This window comes from Molothrus ater, chromosome 23 (genome assembly GCF_012460135.2).
Source record: "Molothrus ater isolate BHLD 08-10-18 breed brown headed cowbird chromosome 23, BPBGC_Mater_1.1, whole genome shotgun sequence".
Taxonomy (NCBI): Eukaryota; Metazoa; Chordata; class Aves; order Passeriformes; family Icteridae; genus Molothrus; species Molothrus ater.
Window position 1 is genome coordinate 373,645 of NC_050500.2, and position 20,343 is coordinate 393,987.

The window sequence follows — 20,343 nt, forward strand, 5'->3', positions numbered from 1 at the left end:
GGTCTCACAGAGCACAGTGGGGTCCTGTGGGGCACAGAGGGAAGCATGGCTGGCACAGGATCTGCCGTTTTGGGGTGTCTGGGGTCTCACAGGGCACAAAGGAAGCACGGCTGGCACAGGACCTGCTGCTCTGAGGGGGTTTAGGGTCTCACAGCGCACAGCAATTGAAGCTCCCTCCCCTGCTCCTTCCCTTTCCCCCAGCCCCTGCAGAACCAGGGCCAGCCTACCGTCCTCACAAGGTCCCATCCTGGCCACCTCGATGCTCTTCTGCAGCTGGCACGAGGCCTCCTGCAGCTGGCAGGGGCTGCCGTAGGTGACGCCGTCGGTGCCGCAGACGGGGGCCGGGGGCTGGCGCTGGCAGCGCGGGCACAGGCACTGCCCGGCCACGCAGCGGCTGCCAAAGGAGCACACGGAGCTGCCACACGACTCTGGGACACAGGGAGGGACACGCTCAGCCCCCCGAGCGGCCCCCGCGGCCGCCAGGGTGTTGTCACTGAGCTGGGACCGTTATCGCTATTAATTCGTTATTAATTTAATTTGTTACTCCTTATTTAATCCGTGCAAACTGGATGCCCACCCTGAGTATTCTGGATACCCAGCAGCTCTTTCTGGAGGGAAATAGATCCCATTTCATCATCTATTCTGGGAGGCAGCTGCCACCCTCAGCCATCCTCCCCCAAACTGTTGGGGAATCTCAGCCCAGCTGGACAGGTTTGTATGAGGCTGAAATCATCACCACAGCTTTTGTAATAATGAAGGAGCTGAGCAGGGCTTTTAATTCATTAAGAAATTAGCCCAGACAGCTCCCCGGGCTGGGGAGTGGGGAGGAAAGGAGGAACAAAGAGGAATTGACCCCAGGGGATGGAGGGGAGGGAGGGGATCAAACACAGCCCTGCTCTCACTTCTGCTGCTGGCTGTTAACACATTTTTATCCTAATTCCTACCCTGGCCCCACGGACATTAATCCAATTTCTCTGCTTGGCTCAGACAAATAACACAGGGGGCACTTCCAGCGAGATGGGGGGAAACCAAACCAAAGCTGCTGGGGAGCCTGGAAATATCAAATTATCCCCCAGGTAAAAGGGAAAATCACCCAGGCAGGGCGTGAGAGCGACCAAATCCGCGCGATGGAGCAGCGGGGCTGAGCGCTGGCGACGCAGGGGACAAAGAGGGGGACAAAGAGGGGGACACCGTGACACTCACTGCAGTGGCCCTGGGCAGCCACCAGGATGTCCTTCTGCTGGGTGCAGGCCCTGACGTGCAGCTCGCACTCGCTGCCGTAGGTGTTGCCGTCGGTGCCGCAGACGGGCTGCGCCGAGGGCACGCACTCGGTGGGGCACACGCAGCGCCCCGTCTCCGCCTCGCAGATGGCACCAAACTGGCACTTCCCGCAGGGCTCTGGGCACGGCAGGGCAAAAAACAGGGTTAGAGCAGCTCTGGAGGCTGGGCTGGACCGCTGTGGGGTGCTCTGGGCTGCAGGTAAAGCTCATTTAGAGTGCGATGCAACCTGGATGCTCCCAGGGATGAGTCAGGCACGGATTCTCTGGCAACCTCCCCAAAATCTTTTACTAAATACCTATTATTAGGTATTATTAGGAAATACTTATATTTTTATATATTTGTGTATAAATTGTCTGGGTTGGAGTTAAAGCTCATTTTTGAGGGACGGCTTCTGCTCTTCAACCCGGATGCTCCCAGGGATGAGGCAGGCATGGATTCTCTGCCAACCTCCCCACTATCTGTTATTAAATACCTATAATTAGGTAGTATTATATATATTTGTATAATATTAATTAGGCAATATTATTATATTTTTATATATCTATATATAACTTGTCTGGGTTGGAGTTAAAGCTCATTTTTGAGGGACACCTTCTGCTCTCCAACCCGGATGCTCCCAGGGATGAGGCAGGCACAGATTCTCTGGCAACCTCCCCAAAATCTTTTACTAAATACCTATTATTAGGTACTATTAGGAAATATGATATTTTATATATTTATATTTTATATTAATATTTATATAATGTAACTATTTTTTTCCTATTATTAGGAAATATTTAGAATAGAGACTCAACAAGGTAAAGGCCTTGTCGAGCTTCTAAAGCAGGGAAATGAAAGCCTCAGGTTTTGGCTTTTCTATTTTTCAGATTCTGCACTGATGCCTCAGGTTTCAGCTTTTCTAATTTTCAGATTCCGTGCTGCTTTCATGTGTGTATTTCTGAGCTTCATATTAAGGTTCACATTAGGTTTTTTCTGGGGGCACAGAAAAACCTTGATTTTGTATATATAAAAAAAAAAACCCTCTCCAAGCAGCTCTCCCTGCTTGCAGGAGACAGCAGCAAGCACATCCCCTGACTCCTGGGTATTCACTGATTCATCCTCCCCTCCCAACACCTCCCTCCCTCCCTGCCAGTCATTTCACCAGGAATTTGGCTCCAAGGTGCTTTTCCTGCTTTTCTCCTGCACACAGCAGCTGCTGCCTTGGCATGGGGGAGGAGGAGGCACCAACCCCCTGCTCAGTTCCTGCTGTTGGCCTGGAGGCTTTTATTCTGCTCTGGAGGTTTTTATTCTGGTTTTTTTCCTGGCTTGGTGGGTTTTATTCTGGCCTGGTGGCTTTTATTCTGGTTTTTATCCTGGACTGGTGTTTTTTATCCTGGCCTGGAGGTTTTCATCCCAGCCTGGAGGTTTTTATTCTGGTTTTTATCCCAGCCTGGAGGCTTTTATTCTGGCCTGGAGGTTTTTATCCCCACCAGAAGGTTTTTGTCTCAGCCTGGACATTTTCATCCCAGCCTGGACATTTTCATCCTGGCCTGGAGGTTTTTATCCCGCCCTGGCGGTTTTTCTTTTAACAACCACAAAATAATCCCCCTGCCCAAGTCTCATCACATCCTTTGTCCTTCACCCTGGTGTTCCTTTTGATGACACAGGCCAACAACAACAACAACAAAACAACAATCCCAGCCCAAATCTCACCACAGGGTCCCCTGTGACAGATGCTGATGTTTCTTTTGGGGACACAGCCACCCCCAAGGCCAGCCCCAGCCGTGTCTCACCGCAGGGCCCATGTCCCATGGCAGGGCCCATGTCCCTGGTGTCCCTTTGGTGACACACCCAGCCCTGATGCCCAGCCCCAGCCGTGTCTCATGGCAGGGCCCATGTCCCTGGTGTCCCTTTGGTGACACAACAAGCCCAAGGCCAGCCCCAGCCATGTCTCATGACAGGCCCCACGTCCCTGGTGTCCCTTTGGTGACACACCCAGCCCTGATGCCCAGCCCCAGCCGTGTCTCATGGTAGGGCCCACGTCCCATGACAGGCCCCACATCCCTGGTGTCCCTCTGGTGACACACCCAGCCCTGATGCCCAGCCCCAGCCGTATCTCATGACAGGCCCCATGTCCCTGGTGTCCCTCTGGTGACACACCCAGCCCTGATGCCCAGCCCCAGCCGTATCTCATGACAGGCCCCACGTCCCTGGTGTCCCTCTGGTGACACACCCAGCCCGAGCCCAATCCCAGCCGTGTCTCATGGCAGGGCCCATGTCCCTGGTGTCCCTCTGGTGACACACCCAGCCCTGATGCCCAGCCCCAGCCGTGTCTCACGGCAGGGCCCATGTCCCTGGTGTCCCTCTGGTGACACACCCAGCCCTGATGCCCAACCCCAGCCGTGTCTCATGGCAGGGCCCATGTCCCTGGTGTCCCTTTGGTGACACACCCAGCCCTGATGCCCAACCCCAGCCGTATCTCATGACAGGCCCCACGTCCCTGGTGTCCCTCTGGTGACACACCCAGCCCTGATGCCCAGCCCCAGCCGTGTCTCACCGCAGGGCCCCTTGTGCTTGACGCCGATGTCCCTCTGCAGCAGGCAGGCCATGGCCTGCAGCTCGCAGGGGCTGCCGTAGCTGCGCTGGTCGGTGCCGCACACGGGGTCGTAGCGGCCCTGGCACTGCTGCTGGCACTCGCACACGGCCTCCTGGTTCTTCACCACGCACGTGGCCCCGAAGGAGCACTCCACGCTCAGGCAGGGGCTGGGAGCACCCAGGTCTGCAGGGGACAGGGATGGCACGGCTGGCACGGGGCAGGATGTGACAGTGTCCCATGGGGGGCACCCGCCCGCCCCGGGCCATGGTGGGTGTCAGAGCTGCTGGGCTCCGCGCCCTCCTGCCACCCTGCCATGCCCGGCCCAGCACAGTGCCCGGGCCTGGCAGAGGTGAGGGATGGCACGGGGACAGGGACAGGGTGGCCACCTCGTCCCCTGGCCAGAAAGCACTGGCAGAACCTTCCAGAGAGCTCCCACGGGGAGGGCTCACTGCTGGGATCCACTGCTGCCTGAAAATATCAGCTCCCTTCCCTGGGATCCACATTGCTTCCCTGAAAACCTCCCTTCCCTGAAAACCTCCCTTCCCTGGGATCCACATTGCTTCCCTGAAAAGCTCCCCTCTCTGGGATCACACTGCTCCCTGAAAATCAGCTCCCTTCCCTGGGATCCACACTTCTCCCTTCCCTGGGATCCACTGCTCCCTGCAAAGCTCCCGGGGCTCCCCAGGAGGAGCTGCCTGGGGAGGACACACCTGGTTCCTGCTCATCGCCCACCTCATCCTCTTCCCTCCTCTTCCCAGGGAGCTGCTGTGGGGCAGGATGGGCACATCCCGTGTCCTGCCCTCAGCCCAGATTCCCCCTGGATGCACAGCCCCAGCCCAGCAGTGCCGCCTCCCCTGGGGATGCCCGGGGTGACAAAGTGAGAGCAGAGGCCGTGTCCCACTCCCTGCTGGCAGGGACACCCCAGGAATCCCCCCAGCACCCAGGAGCCGAGGAAGGAGTGGCTGTGCTGCTGGGGACAGAGCCAGCACTGCCCAGTGACCCTCTGGGACAAGGAAAGGACACCATGGGTTTCACCTGGGCTGGACAGTGACAAGGACACAGGACAAGGACACAGGTGGGGACGGACAATGCAGCCTGGAGGAGATGGAGCGACAGCAGACACAGCACAGCCCTGGCAGCGAGGCAGAGCTGGGCAAGGTCCCTCTGCAGGGGCCCTGGGCATCTCCCCTGCCAGCAGCACCGTGGTGGCACCTCTGTGGCACCTGTGCCAGGCAGCCAGGAAGGGCCTGGAGCAGGATCTGCCTACCTAGGGCCAGGGTCTGCAAAGGAACAGGGACAGGGGACAGCTCAGGCACAAGGACACAGCTCTGTCCCCAACTTCAGGCACAAGGAACAAGGACACAGCTCTGTCCCCAAATTCAGGCACAAGGACACAGCTCCAGCTCTGTCCCCAACTTCAGGCACACGGACACGACTCCACCTCCGTCCCCAGCTTCCCTGCAGCTCTGAGCTCTCCCCAAGCACCAGGAATTGCTCCCTGGGCTGCTGTCCCCACGTTTCTTTCTTTTTTGTCCCCATACCATGTCCCCTGCACACAGAGACACCACCGATCCACAGGGGAACATTCCCAGGAGAAGCCAACTCCGAGCAGAATCAGCTCCTGCGAGCCTGGCAGAGGGAGCTGGGAGCCCTGGGACAGGGGACAAGCAGGACACACAGCACAGCTGGGGCAGCACAGCTGGGGCAGCCCAGGGCAGGCAGAACTCCAGGCAGGAGGATCTGGGGAAGCCATGGGGGTCATTTGGGAGCAGAAGGAGAGGGAAAATCAACCAGGAGCAGTCCAGGGTGATGCAGCAGCCCTGGGGAGGGGCTGGCTGAGGAGTGGGGGGCTCCCAGCACCCACCTCTGCTCCCACTCTCCTTTGCCTGGAGGGCACAGCGGGCACCGGGCAAGAGCAATTTCCACTCCAGCAGGGTTTGGGGCCAGGGATGGGACAAAGGCCAGGGCAAGCTCTCTCCATCCTGGGGGCTCTCAGGGCAAGCTCTCCATCCCGGGGGCTCTCAGGGCAAGCTCTCTCCATCCTGGGGGCTCTCAGGCCCAGCTAGAGCCAGGTGGGAGCAGTGAGAGGGGGCCACGGAGCAGGGGCAGAGGCGAGCTCCCAGCAGAGGTGTCCGGGCAGGGAGCAGGAGGCTGTGCCAGGACAGAATTCCTTCCTCCACACAGGCAACACTGTAAAACACAAGACACAGACAAAAGAGGAAAGAGAGAGAGAGAAAGAGAAAGAGAGGACAGCAGAGAGAGGAAAAGACAGATGCAACTACAGACACCTTCCTTCTTTCCTGCACTCCTGGCCATGTCAGCCTCATCCCATCCCTTCTTTCTGAGCTGCAGCACCCAGAATGACTCAAACCAAGAAATTTGACGATGAATGCTTATCAAGAATTATTATTTTACCAATTAAAATTGCAAAACTTGTTTTTGAATGAAGACCTGAGCTGAAAACAAGCAAACAAGCAAGCTTGTAACAGCTAGCTACAAAATAGAAATTCCTGTGTGATGTATTTTCCAATTGTTCTTCCGATCGCTTACTTCCCTTTTAACGGCTTGGATGGTTTTGTTTGGCTTTGCCTCCCTGGCCTGGCTGCTGGAAAAGGCGGGAGAGCTCAGGGCTTGTCAGGCAGGTGCTTGTGAGGGGTTAAAATGCTGCCAAGCCCTTGCCCAGCTCTGCATTCCCACAGTTCCCAGGCACGGATGAGCTCCCCAGCTCTGAGCTCAGAGCTTTTCCTTTTCCTTTCCAGAGCTGACAGGGCTAAAAAAAATCTGCTCACACCTCCTGGGGATGGGCTCCAGGGCTGCCTGGAGCTGTCACAGGCACTCTGCAACCCCACTTTTGGCAGACACAGCCCTGGTTTTGATTCACTCCCCCATTTTCTGCTCGTGTCCCACCAGGATGCAGCTCCTGGAAGCAGATGTGTGCTGGGCAGGAGGGAGCCGAGCTGAAATCAAGGAGAGGGAGGTGGAGGGAGGGATGGCAGGTGCACCAGGACCTCACCCTGCTGCTCCTGGCCTTTTTCCACAGAACACGGTGGAAATGATGCGTGGCTGATGCTCAGAGCAGCGTGAATTCCCTGCTCATCCCAGAAATTTGGGAATTTTCAGCCTCTCAAGGAGGCACAGGGGAGGGTTTGAGGAGAGCCAGGGCTGCAAAAACTCCCCCCTGATGGGATCACAGCCCTTCCCACAGGGAAAACCTGGGGGATTGACTCCCAGCCATTCATTCCCCCACCAGGAACACAGGGAAATGGAGGCTTAAAAATAACAGCTGTGATTATTCTGAGTGGGATTTTGGGAACCTGACAAATTCTTTTCCAGCAGCTGGGTCTGGCAGCCTCGAAATCCTCCAGCAGGAGCACAAAGCCAACAAAACACATCCCCAGCGTGGGATCCTGATTGCCAGGCACTTCAGGAGGCTCAACCCAGCTGATACCTGATCAAACATCAGCTTAAAAGTACAGGACGCAGTTCCAGAGGTGGGAAAAACCCAAACTGAGCCGAAATGAGCAACTTGTAACTCATCCAAATGAGTGCAGGGGCTGCTTTAACCTCCTGCACTTCCCAGGGGGAGAACCTCACACCTGGACACTCCTAAGGATCCAAAGCCCCATCCCATCCCATCCTCCTGAGAAAGGTCCATGGGGGAGCTTCTCCTAGAGACGAGACAAAGACACGGTGAGAGCTGCAGAGAGGGCACAGAGGGAAGAGTTCCCGGTGGAGAGAAGCAGGCAGGCATGGAAGGGAGAGCATGGATGGATTTGGAGACTGGCACTACCCTGGGAGGAGCGATGGATGGCATGGGTCGAGGGGGACATGGTGGGGAGGGACAGAAACCAGCAGGAGGTCACAGACACGTGGCTCAAACACAGACGGGTGTCCCCTGTGTCACACAGCAGACAGAGACAGGAGACGTGCACACAGCGGGGCTGCTGCAAGGACAGAAACACGGGACAGGGACGCGCCAGGCTGAGCCCAGGGCTTGCTCAGGGGGCACCCATGCAGCCCTCAGCCATCCTGCCTGGAGAGGGCCCGGGGAGGTGGGGGATCAGCATTCCCACAGGAGAGGGGAGCAGCATCCCCGTGGGACAGCATCCCCATGGGACAGCAATCTGGGGACCAACATCCCTATGAGACAGGAGGGAACAGCATCCCCATGGGACAATTGGGGACCAGAATTCCTGTGGGACAGGGTGGGACCAGCATCCCTGTGGGATGGCTGGGACCAGCATCTCCATAGGACAGCATCCCCATCCAGGACCATTTGGTGACCACCATCCCTTCCCTGTGGGACAACTTGAGGACCACCATCCTTACAGGACAACTTGGGGACCATCACCCCTACAGGACAACTTGGGGCCCACCATCCTTGTGGGACAACTTGGGGACCACCACCCCTACAGGACACCAATCCTACAGGACAAGTTGGGTACCACCAACCCTACAGGACAATCTGGGGCCCACCATCCCTACAGGACAGCATCCCTACAGGACAACTCGGGGCCCACCACCCCCACATGACACCATCCCCATGGGACAACTTGGGGCCCACCATCCCTACATGACACAACCCCTACAGGACAACTTGGGGCCCACCATCCCTACAGGCCAATTTAGGGCCCACCATCCCTACATGACACAACCCCCACAGGACAATTTAGGGCCCACCACCCCTACAGGACAATTTGGGGCCCACCATCCCTACAGGACACCACCCCCGTGGGACAGCTTGGGGCCCACCATCCCAGTCGGGCACCTTGGGGATCACCATCCCTACAGAACAGCCTGGGCCCCCCAGCCTCCCGTGGCCCCGTGGTGCAGGCCAGGTCGCCCGGGCCCGAGGCGGCGCTCACCGCAGGGCCCGCTGTGGCGGGTGGGGATGTGCTGCTGCTGCAGGCACTCGGCGCGCCGGCGCTGGCAGTCGCTGCCGTAGGTGCGGCCGTCGCGGGCGCACAGGGGCCGGAAGGCGCCGTCGCAGGCGATGCGCTCGCAGGAGCAGCGCGCGGCCCCGCGCCGGTTCAGGCACACGGCGCCCAGCCGGCACGGCTCCGGGCACTGGTCTGTGGGACACGCCAGGCGAGGGTTAGTGCGGGTTTCTTAATATTTTCCAGGTTCTCTACTGATTTTTTTTACATATATTTTTCAGGTTGTCTACTGATGCTTTAGTATTTTTCTTAATATTTTTCAGGTTCTGTATTGATGCTTTAGCATTCTTTTTTATTATCTTTCAGGTTCTATACTTTTATAAAATATTTTTTTCAGGTTCTGTACTTTTTTAAAATATTTTTCAGGTTTTGTACTGATGCTTTAGTATTTTTGGTAATATTTTTAAGGTTCTGTACTGATGCCTCAGGTTTTAAGTTTTATGTTTTTCACGTACTGGACTGATGCCTCAAGCTTAGGCTTTTATGTTAATATATAGAGTATTATAATAAATTATACTTATTATATATTTATATATAATGTATTGTATATATATTTATTATGTGATCCTATATAATGTATTATATGATTAATATATTATATTGTATTTAATATATATTTTATATTTCTATATTTTATATATTATAATATAGTTATTTTATATAATATAATTACTTTATCTATTTCTATATTTATATATAGTATTATTATTTTATATAGTTGATTTATATTATGTACTAAATATTATATAAAATATATTACATATTATATAAAATATATTGTAAAAATAATACATTAGATAAGTATATTAATATTTTCTATAATGTATTATATAGAACATTAATATATTAATAAAATATATAATGTATGATGCTATATTAATTATTTTTATATATTTATATATTAGATAATTTATTAAAAGAACATATTAATACATTTAACAAAGAACTACTACTATCTTAAACAGAATACAGCCTCTAGGCTCTGTTCGAGGCAGCCTCTTTGGGCACCCAGGGGATGCTCCGAGAGAGGAGGATGAGGATGAGGATGAGGAGGGCGGGCACTCACCCTGCGGCTGGCACTGCCCCGAGCGCACCTTCTGGATGTCCATGCCGCGGATGGCCCCCGAGCGGGCCATGGCGCACTCGCTCTCGTAGGTGACGCCGTCGTCGCCGCACACGGGGTCCCTGCCCGGGGGACAGCCCTCGGGCCGGGGCAGCAGCTCCGCCCGCCGCGTCCGCGGATTCACCCGGCACACGCGGCCCGGCTCGCTCGGCACGGCCTGGCACGGGTCTGGCACGGGCGGGAGGCACGGCTCGCTCCCTGCCCTCTGGCATCATCACTCCCTGCCCGAACCGGGGCTTCCCAGGCTCTGCTCCATCCCTTTGGGGCCCCCAATCTTCCTTTCTGCCCCAAGGAGTCACTCCCTGCCCAAACCCTGCCCAGATCGGGGCTTCCCAGTCTCTGCTCCATCCCTGCGCCGCCCCAAGAGCCCCCAGAACTTCCTTTGTGCTCCATGGAGTCACTCCCTGCCCTCTGGCACTGTCACTCCCTGCCCAAACCGGGGCGTCCCAGGCTCTGCTCCTTCCCCAAGAGCCCCCAGATCTTCCTTTGTGCTCCTAAGGACTCAGTCCTTACTGAGCCCATTTCCAAAGGGAACAGCACTGGGATAAACTCTGCCTTTTTCCCCATCCTGAGCTGCTTTTGGGATGCTTTAATTCCAGGAGCTGTTTGGGATGCTCAGATTCCAAGAGCTGTTTGGGATGTTTTGGCTCCAGGAGCTGTTTGGGATGCTCTAATTCCAGGATATTTTGATTCCAGGAGCTGTTTGGGATGTTTTGGCTCCAGGATCTCTTTGGGAAGCCGGGCAGCAGCAGCAGCAGCATTTCCCTGCCCCAAGCAGGGCCAGGGCAGCAGCAGGAGGAGCTGACCCCGGTGCTGGAGTCGCTCTCTGGGTCAGCGGGGTTGGAGCACAAACACCCGGGGGAAGGAGGCACTGCCTGGTTCTTGGCTCAGCAGCCGTCACCAAAGTGACCTTTCACTGTCCAGAGTGACCTTTCACTGCCCACAGTGACCTTTCACTGCCCACAGTGACCTTCTACTGTCCAGAGTGACCTTTCACTGCCCACAGTGACCTTTCACTGCCCACAGTGACCTTCTACTGTCCAGAGTGACCTTTTTCCTACCCAAACCACCCATTTCTTACCCAAACCACCCCTTTTGTGCCCTTTTTCAACCCAAACCACCCCCTTTTCCTACCCAAACCACCCTTTTCCCTACCCTTTTCCTCCCCAACCCACCCCTTTTCTGCCCTTTCCCACCCCTGACCCCCCAGCCCTTTCCTCCTCCACTCTCCCGCCTCTCCTTCCCCCCGCACCCCCACCCCGGCTGGGCACATTTTTTAACCCCCTCCTCCCCGAGACGTTTGAAGCCCTCCTCACCACAGGGGCCATCGAACTTCTTGAAGACGTTCTCCTGCTTGTCACAGGCGTGCTTGTTGAGGTGGCACTGGCTGCGGTAGTCGCGGCCGTCGCTGCCGCACACGGGGCTCTCGGCGACGCCGCTGCACGACGAGGGACACACGCACCGGGCGCCCTGGCCGTCAGGGGAGGGGACACACGTGCTGCCAAAGCTGCAGGTGACCTCGGCACAGGGGTCCTTGGAGCCTGGGGACACGGCAGGGGACGGGGGTGAGGGCACGGAGCAGGTGAGAGCGCGGCACGGGATGTCCCGCTTCTCTCGTGGAATATCCCAAATGTATCCCAAGATCCCCCAAATCCATCCCTCTAAATGCTCCAATCCAGCAGCACTGGATAGTTTTCCACAGCTTCAGAGGATCCTTAGAGCCTGAGGGACGGAGGAGGGGACACAGCACAGGTGAGAGCCTGGCACAGGATGTGCCCCCATTCCTCTTGTGGAATAACCCCAATATATCCCAATATTCCCCAAATCCGTCCCTCCAAATGCCCCAATTCAGCAGCAATGGACAATTTTCCATAATTTTCCTCCTCACAGTTTGCTGACCTCCAAAGCAGAGCTGGTGATTCCTCAGCTTCCGTTCACAGCCTTTGGTGTCCCTGGCCCAGCCCGTGGCCATCATTTCTCCACCATTTCTCCATCATTTCTCCATCACTTTCCCACCATTTCTCCACCATTTCTCCATCACTTCCCCACCATTTCTCCTCCTTACCACACTCTCCTGAGCCCCAAGGCAGCTCTGATGATCCCCCAGTGTCGCCAGCCCTGTCCCCACCCCTCCAGCCACAGCCCAAGGTGTCCCTGCCCGCCCTGGGGCCAGCCAGGGTCCCTCACTCACCGCAGGGTCCCTTGCTGACCACCTTGATCCTCCTCTGCTGGTTGCACTGGGCCCTGTCCAGCTCGCACTCGTTGCTGTAGGTGGAGTGGTCGGAGCCGCACACCGGGGCCACCACGGGGGCACAGGGACCCTTCTTGCACACGCACGAGGCCTGGCCCGGCTCCGAGGGGCTGCGCTCGCACACGGCCCCGAAGCCACACAGCATCCCCCGGCACCCTGCGGGCACAGGGACACCCCATGGGCACGGGGACACCCCAATGGGCACGGGGACACCCCAATGGGCACGGGGACACCCCAATGGGCATGGAGACACATGGCCCCGAAGCCACACAGCATCCCCCGGCACCCTGCGGGCACAGGGACACCCCATGGGCACGGGGACACCCCAATGTGCATGGGGACACCCCAATGGGCATGGGGACATCCCAATGGGCATGGGGACACCCCAATGGGCACGGGGACACCCCAATGGGCACGGGGACACCCCAATGGGCATGGAGACACCCCAATGGGCATGGAGACACATGGCCCCGAAGCCACACAGCATCCCCCGGCACCCTGCGGGCACAGGGACACCCCATGGGCACGGGGACACCCCAATGTGCATGGGGACACCCCAATGGGCATGGGGACATCCCAATGGGCATGGGGACACCCCAATGGGCACGGGGACACCCCAATGGGCACAGAGACACCCCAATGGGCACGGAGACACATGGCCCCAAAGCCACACAGCATCCCCCGGCACCCTGCGGGCACAAGGACACCCCAATGGGCACGGGGACACCCCAATGGGCACGGGGACATCCCAATGGGCACGGGGACATCCCAATGGGCATGGGGACATCCCAATGGGCACGGGGACACCCCAATGGGCATGGGGACACCCCAATGGGCACGGAGACACCCCAATGGGCACAGAGACACCCCAATGGGCACGGGGACACCCCAATGGGCACGGGGACACCCCAATGGGCATGGGGACACATGGCCCCGAACCCACAGAGCATCCCCTGGCACCCTGCGGGCATGGAGACATCCCATGGGTACAGGGACATGCCAATGGGCATGGGGGCGCACACACACAGGGGGCACAGCGACACACAGAGCATCCCCCGGCACCCTGCGGGCACAGGGACACCCCAATGGGCACGGGGACATCCCAATGGGCACGGACACATCCCAATGGGCATGGGGACACCCCAATGGGCACGGGGACATCCCAATGGGCATGGGGACACATGAGGGGCACAGGGACATGCCAGGGGGCACAGGGACACACACACAGGGAGCCCCCAAACCTTTCCCTAAAATCCGATTCTCCCCTTCCCTGGGACAGCCCCATCCATTCCCTGAGGTGTTCCCTGCCCCAGTGCCCCCTCCCAGTGCCCCCCAGTGCCCCCCACACGTCAGAACCAGAGCCTGACCTACATAAAAGGGAAAAGAGGAATCCTAAAAGGAAAATCAAACTCCTCATTTACACTTCAATTCCCAGGCGTCTGCCTTTGACTGCCTGGAGATTCTGGAGCTGCAAACCCAGAGATAAATCCCAGGAAATCAAAAGGAAAAGGATTCTCCCCCTCTCCTGCCCCAGCACAAGATAAATCCCATAAATCCCGGGAAATCAAAAGGAAAAGAATTCTCCTCCTCTCCCAGCGGTATCTAAAGGGATTCATCATTTTTCTGAAGAGTCTGAGTCTCTCCTGCACTTCCCAGAGCTGCTCCTTCCCTCTCTTTGGGGTTTTTTTAAAAAATGCAGATGAGGTGTAAAAATTCCAGGGGATGGGAATTGTGGGATTCATCCTGAGGGAAGGGGATGGGGAGAGGGAATGGAGCTGGGGCTGGCTTGGCCATGGCCATGGCCTGAGACACACAGTTAATTCTGAACTTAAAGCAAAAATCCATTTCGTATTTAAATGGAGAATGGGATTATTCCCAATGATTTGAATGAAGGGTTTAAATTATTTAGTTTGCAGTTTGCTCACATAGGTGAAATATGTTGTTTTAACCTGTTTCATCTGTTACATTTACTGTGCTCAAAAAAAGCTTATATTGGATAAAAAAAAAATTGTGCCCAAAAGGGGCAGTGGGAACGGCAGGGCTGGGCATTAATTAATTTGGGGTGGGCATTAATTAATTAACTCGGGCTGGGCATTAATTAATTTGAGCTGGGCATTAATTAATTCGGGCTGAGCGAGGTGCCCGTTGCCATGGAGAGTGGCTGGGCTGGTGCTCCTGTCCCCCAGCCCAGCCCCGCTCATCAACATTCAAATATTCAGCCCCGCCCTGCCAATATTCAAATATTCAGCCCCACTCATCAATATTCAAATATTTATTGCATCACCCGGGGTGGGGAGCGAGGAGGAGCCCCTTTCCTGCACCCCAAACCTGAGCCCCGGCTTTGTTAGGCCGGACAGTGACCCTGCCCAGCCCTTTCTGCACCCCAGACCTGAGCCCTGGCTTTGTTAGGCCGGACAGTGACCCTGCCCAGCCCTTTCTGCACCCCAGACCTGAGCCCTGGCTTTGTTAGGCCGGACAGTGACCCTGCCCAGCCCTTCCTGCACCCCAGACCTGAGCCCTGGCTTTGTTAGGCCGGACAGTGACCCTGCCCAGCCCTTCCTGCACCCCAGACCTGAGCCCTGGCTTTGTTAGGCCGGACAGTGACCCTGCCCAGCTTTGGGAGGGGAAGGGACCTCCCCAGCCCTCCAGGTTGATCCAACCCTTCCTCCCCCAGCTCCTGAGCGAACCTCATCCAAATCCCAGCATTTTCCCAGCCCAAACCCTGTCCCAGAGCCAGCCCAGGAACACAAGCAGCACAAACCCATCCCCTCCCCAGCAGGGACCCCCTCCCCGCGTCCTCTGGCCCCCAAACCCCTCCTGCACCCTGGCAGCCCCCCAGAACAGGCCCTTGCCCATCTCCTGTGGGATCTTTGGGAAGTCTGGCATCTGCCTGGGCTGGGCTGTTCATGTTTTGGAGCCCTGAGCAAGGAGTTCCACCCACGTGGGGGTTTATTTTTCGCTCGAGATGCCTTTCCCCGGGCCAATTATAGATTAATCACATTTTATCTCACATCCTTGTCTCCCCCACCCCCAGCAGGGGAGGCAAAAATGAGGGAAAAAAAAATAATAATAAAAAAAAAAGGCAACAAGCAGGTTATTAATTGGCTGCTGTTTTCTGTTTGCTGGGCTCTTATCTGTGCACGTGGAGGTGGGGGAAGAGCTGCCAGCAAAGGCAGAGGGTTTAAGCCTGGCTCTAAAAAGGGAACAAAGCTCCTGTGATGGTTTTATCTCAGCCTGGGCTTGCCTGCCCTGCATCCAGCAGCTCCTGAAGCTGATAAGAACCTCACAAAGGAAAAAAAAACCAAAAAACCAAACCCAAAGTTCTCTGTGAAACCAGAGGAAAGGTGGGAGAAAATGCAAGGCTGCAGAAATTCACCTTTTGCAGCCCTTCCCTGCTTCCAGCCAGGAAAATATCTGGGAAAAGGGAGCCCTGAGGGGCACTGCCCTCCTTCCTCACCCAAATCATGGATCCCCAGGAAAATGGGAGCACAATTCCATGAAAATCCCTGGAAAAGGGAGCACTGAGGGGCTCCTTCCTTCCTTCCTTCCTCACCCAAATCCCACATCCCAAAAAAATCCCAAGAAAATGGGAACCCTGAGGGGGAACTGCCTTCCTTCCACACCCAAATCCTGCATCCCCAGGAAAAGGGGAGCACAATCCCATGAAAATGGGAGCACTGAGGGGCTCCTGCCCTCCCTCCTCACCCAAATCCTGCACCCCCAGCACTGCCAGGGCTCAGGGAGCAGCCAGGCTGGAAGGGACCCGGAATCCCCACAGATCAGTGGGGTCAGGAGACGTTTCCCTGAGGGAAGGGCCAGCCCAGGAGTGGCTCCTGCTGCCCCCAGGGATTTAGGCACACTCTGCACCCAGCCCCAGGGATTTAGGGACACTCTGCACCCAGCCCCAGGGATTTGGGCACACTCTGCACCCAGCCCCAAGGGCTTGGGGACACTCTGCACCCAGCCCCAGGGATTTAGGGACACTCTGCACCCAGCCCCAGGGATTTAGGCACACTCTGCACCCAGCCCCAGGGATTTGGGCACACTCTGCACCCAGCCCCAGGGATTTAGGGACACTCTGCACCCAGCCCCAGGGATTTAGGGACACTCTGCACCCAGCCCCAGGGATTTAGGGACACTCTGCACCCAGCCCCAGGGATTTGGGCACACTCTGCACCCAGCCCCAGGGATTTGGGCACACTCTGCACTCACCATCCCGCGGCGGCGGCGGCGTCTGCGTGAAGTAACTGTTGGGTTTGTCTGCAAGGAAACAAAAACCAGGAGCTGTCACGGGTTCCTCGGGCACAACCCTGCCCCAGCCCTTTTTGGGATGCTGTTTATCCCTCCGTGAGGAGATCTGGCCCCCAGGAGCCCCTGGAAGCTGGCAGGAAGGGGAGCCAGGATCACCCAAACCCAGTTTGGGACAGCCCCAGGTACCGATGGAGCTGTCACGGGTTCCTCGGGCACAATCCTGCCCCAGCCCTTTTTGGGATGGTGTTTACCCCTCCTCGATCAGGTTTGGCTCCCAGGAGATCCCAGGAGGAGCCAGGATCACCCAAACCCAGTTTGGGACAGCCCCAGGTACCGATGGAGCTGTCACGGGTTCCTTGGGATGGTGTTTACCCCTCCTCGAGCAGGTGTGGCTCCCAGGAGGTCCCAGGATCACCCAAAGCCGCTTTGGGCCAGCCCCAGGTACTGGGCAAGCGTCTCTGGGAGCAGCCCCCGGCGCCTGGCAGGGCTGGACCTGCCCCATCTCCCGGGGCCAATCCTGCTGTGGATCACCCCACACACAGCTGGCCTCACACCCAGCCCAGAGCAGGAATGCTGCAGCCCCCTGCACCATCTCTTGCTCCTTCCAAATCCTCACATCCCACAGTCATCATTTGCACCAGCCCTTCCAGATCCTCACATCTCCCAGTCATCTCCAGCCCTTCCCAAATCCTCACATCCCCCAAATCATCACCTGCACCTGCCCTTCCCGAATCCTCAGATTCCCCCAGTCAGCCCCCAAAAAGTGGGAGGAAGGGGCAGCAGAACTGCAAGGTCCCCAAGCAAGGGTGCCCTGCCAGCCCCTGTTTGGGGACCCTGATGGAGCAGTGGGGGAGCTGAGCTGAGCTCCCTCAGCTCCAGAGCCCCTCTGGAACACCCAGAACCCAGGGCTGGGGCTGGGCTGTGGCAGAGATGACCCCAGTGCAGCACAGCACGCTCCAGGCTCCTGGGGGACACCCCTGGGTTCATCCCTGAGCACTGGAGGAGCTGCACACCCCAAAATGGGGCTGGGGGCTCTGCCAGGCCTCAGGAGGGGGAGCAGGAGCCTGGCACAGACACCTGGATCCACACCCAGGGTGGGATGGACTCAGCTGCACCAGGGATCACATTCACAGCCAGAGCTCAGGGGAAATCTCACATCCCCCAATCATCAGCAGCCTTTACAAATTCCTGACATCCCCCAGATCATCTCCTGCCCTTCCCAAATTCCCACATCCCTCAGATCATCACCAGCCCTTCCAGATCCTCACATCCACCCAGTCATCACCTGCCTCTCCCAAATCCTCACATCCCCCATATCATCATTTGCACCAGCCCTTCCAGATCCTCACATCTCCCAATCATCTCCAGCCCTTCCCAAATCCTCAGGTCCCCCTGATCCTCACCTGCAGCTGCCCTTCCCAAATCCTCACATCCCCCCAGTCATCTCCTGCCCTTCCCAAATCCTCACATTTCCCAATCATCATTTGCCCATCCCAAATCCTCATATCGCCCCAATCATCACACGCACCAGCCCTTCCAGATCCTCACATCCCCCTGACCATCACCCCCAGCAGCCCTTTCCAAAGCCTCACATCCCCCCAGTCTCCTGCATCAACCTTTCTCAATCCTCAGATCCCCCTGATGCTCACCTGCACCAGCCCTTCCCAAATTCCCACATCCCCCGGATCATCACCAGCCCTTCCCAGATCCCCCATGCCCAGATCCCCACCCGGATTTGGGATGGAGCCTGCCAGGAGCAGCAGCAGCAGCAGCAGGTGGGAGCTGTCCTGGCCCACGCAGAGCCGCCCTCACAGCTCTGCTCCCTCTTCCCTGCCAGGCAAAAGTGGGACAGGGAGCTGCAAATCCCGGGACTGTCCCCGGGGCAGCCCCAATCCCGGGATTGTCCCCAGGGCAGCCCCAATCCTAGAATGGTCCCCAGGGCAGCCCCAATCCCGGGATTGTCCCCAGGGCAGCTCCAATCCTAGAATGGTCCCCAGGGCAGCTCCAATCCTAGAATGGTCCCCAGGGCAGCCCCAATCCCGGGACTGTCCCCAAGGCAGCCCCAATCCTAGAATGGTCCCCAGGGCAGCCCCAATCCCAGGACTGTCCCCAGGGCAGCCCCAATCCCGGGACTGTCCCTGGGGCAGCCCCAATCCTAGAATGGTCCCCAGGGCAGCCCCAATCCTGGGATTGTCCCCGGGGCAGCCCCAATCCCAGGACTGTCCCCAGGGCAGCTCCAATCCCGGGACTGTCCCCAAGGCATCCAGGAGGAGCCCATCTGGTGACCCTGGGATCCATCCTGCCCCCTCAGGGACACCTACAGTTGTTGAGGAAGAGCAGCACGGCGAATCCCAGCGTGGAGGTGGCCAGCAGGATGAGGCAGATGTTGCAGGGGATCATGAAATATCTCACCACCAGGGACACCTTGTGCTGGTACAGCCGGTCCCGCTCCAGGGCTCCCGGCGCCATGGGGTGCTGGCACGCTGTCATGCTGGGCTCTCACACCCCAGGCTCTCAGGGATCCCTGTCCTCTGTCCCCGGGTGGTTTTGGCAGTTTAGGTTTTCCCAGAGGTTCCCATCTCGGCTGGCAGCAGGACGGGGGCACCCTCAGGACTCCGTGCCCGGCGGTGCCATGGCAGAGGCGCGGCCCTGGGGACAGCTTGGGGACAGCTCCGGAGGCACAGGGACACTCAGCCAGCCCCCCAGGTGTCAATCCATGGGTGCTCGCAGAGAGCAAACCAAAATGACTGGAAAGCAAAACAAAATGCCCAGAAAGCAAACCAAAATCCTGATGCAGAGGGCTCCAAATCCGTGGCTGAGCCCACCAGGACAATGACACGCCGGGGTGGGAATGGTGGGAATGTCACAGCAGGAGCAGAGCTGGGACAGGGACAGTGCCAGCACAGGAGCGCTCCCAGGCTTGGCAATGTTGCTGTTGTCTGGGATAATGGCTGAGATACTCCAGGATAACCCCTGAGATCCTCTGGTATATCTTCTGGGATAACCCCTGAGATCCTCTGGGATAATATTCAGATCCTCCAGGATAACCCCTGAGATCCTCTGGGATATCTTCTGGGATAACTGATGAGATACTCTGGGATATCTTCTGGGATCCTCAAGGATAACTGCTGAGATCCTCCACGATAACCTCTCCGGTCCTCCAGGATCACCTCTCAGATTCTCCGGGATGTCCTCTCAGATCCTCCAGGACAATCTCTGGGATCCTCTCAGATCCACGCCAGTCTCACCCCAGGCACACGGGGCTCCCTCCGCTGTCCAGCGGCTCCTCCAGGACACGTCCGGCAGCCTCTGACCCTCTGCAGGTCCTCACAGCCAGGAGCGGCCAAGATTCCGGGAGAAACCCAAAATTCTGGGAGCAGCCAAATTTCCAGGATCGGCCAAGATTCTGAGAGCAGCCCAAGGATTCCGGGAGCAGCCCAAGGATTCCAGGAGAATCTCAAAATTCCGGGAGCAGCCCAAGGGTTCTGGGAGCAGCCCAAAATTCCGGGAGCAGCCAAGATTCGGGATCAGCCCGAGGATTCCGGGAGCAGCCCGAGCATTCAGGGCTGCGGCTCAGCCGCGCCGCGCTCAGCCCAAGGCAGGCGCTCCTCTCGGCTCCATCCCCGCTCCCTGCCCAGGCCAGCCCGGCTCTCCGGGAGCCGCCCGCGGCTCGGCGCGGCGGGCGGGGGCCCGGCTCGGCTCGGCTCGGCCCGGCTGCCCGGCTCAGTGCCCGCCTGACGCCGCTCGGACATGCCGGTGCCTCCCGGCCGGAGCGCGGCTCGGCGGCATGGAGCGGCTGCGAGGGAGGGAGGGAGGGAGGATGGATGGGAGGGAGGATGGATGGGAGGGAGGATGGATGGGAGGTGGATCCCTAATCCCGGTGGTCTCCGTGCGCCCCCCGCGCGGGGATGGGGCCGCGCAGGAT

At 57.4% G+C, this 20,343-nt stretch overlaps 1 protein-coding gene across 6 annotated transcripts in view; it reads right to left on the reverse strand.

The window, feature by feature from the left end:
• Window positions 1–20,343, reverse strand: part of AGRN (agrin) — a 75,128-nt gene that overhangs the window by 27,302 nt on the left and 27,483 nt on the right. For 5 of the 6 annotated variants that reach the window (XM_036396090.2, XM_036396087.2, XM_054517124.1 and 2 more), the window contains 8 exons: window positions 16,380–16,427; window positions 12,108–12,323; window positions 11,233–11,457; window positions 9,860–10,084; window positions 8,722–8,928; window positions 3,818–4,039; window positions 1,204–1,398; window positions 228–428 (listed from right to left, as the gene is read on the reverse strand). In XM_036396090.2, coding sequence (XP_036251983.1) covers window positions 228–428; window positions 1,204–1,398; window positions 3,818–4,039; window positions 8,722–8,928; window positions 9,860–10,084; window positions 11,233–11,457; window positions 12,108–12,323; window positions 16,380–16,427 — 1,539 coding nt within the window. Of the gene's footprint in view, window positions 1–227; window positions 429–1,203; window positions 1,399–3,817; window positions 4,040–8,721; window positions 8,929–9,859; window positions 10,085–11,232; window positions 11,458–12,107; window positions 12,324–16,379; window positions 16,428–18,739; window positions 20,340–20,343 lie in introns of those variants that run through there. The other variant, XM_036396089.2, reaches the window with a different exon arrangement.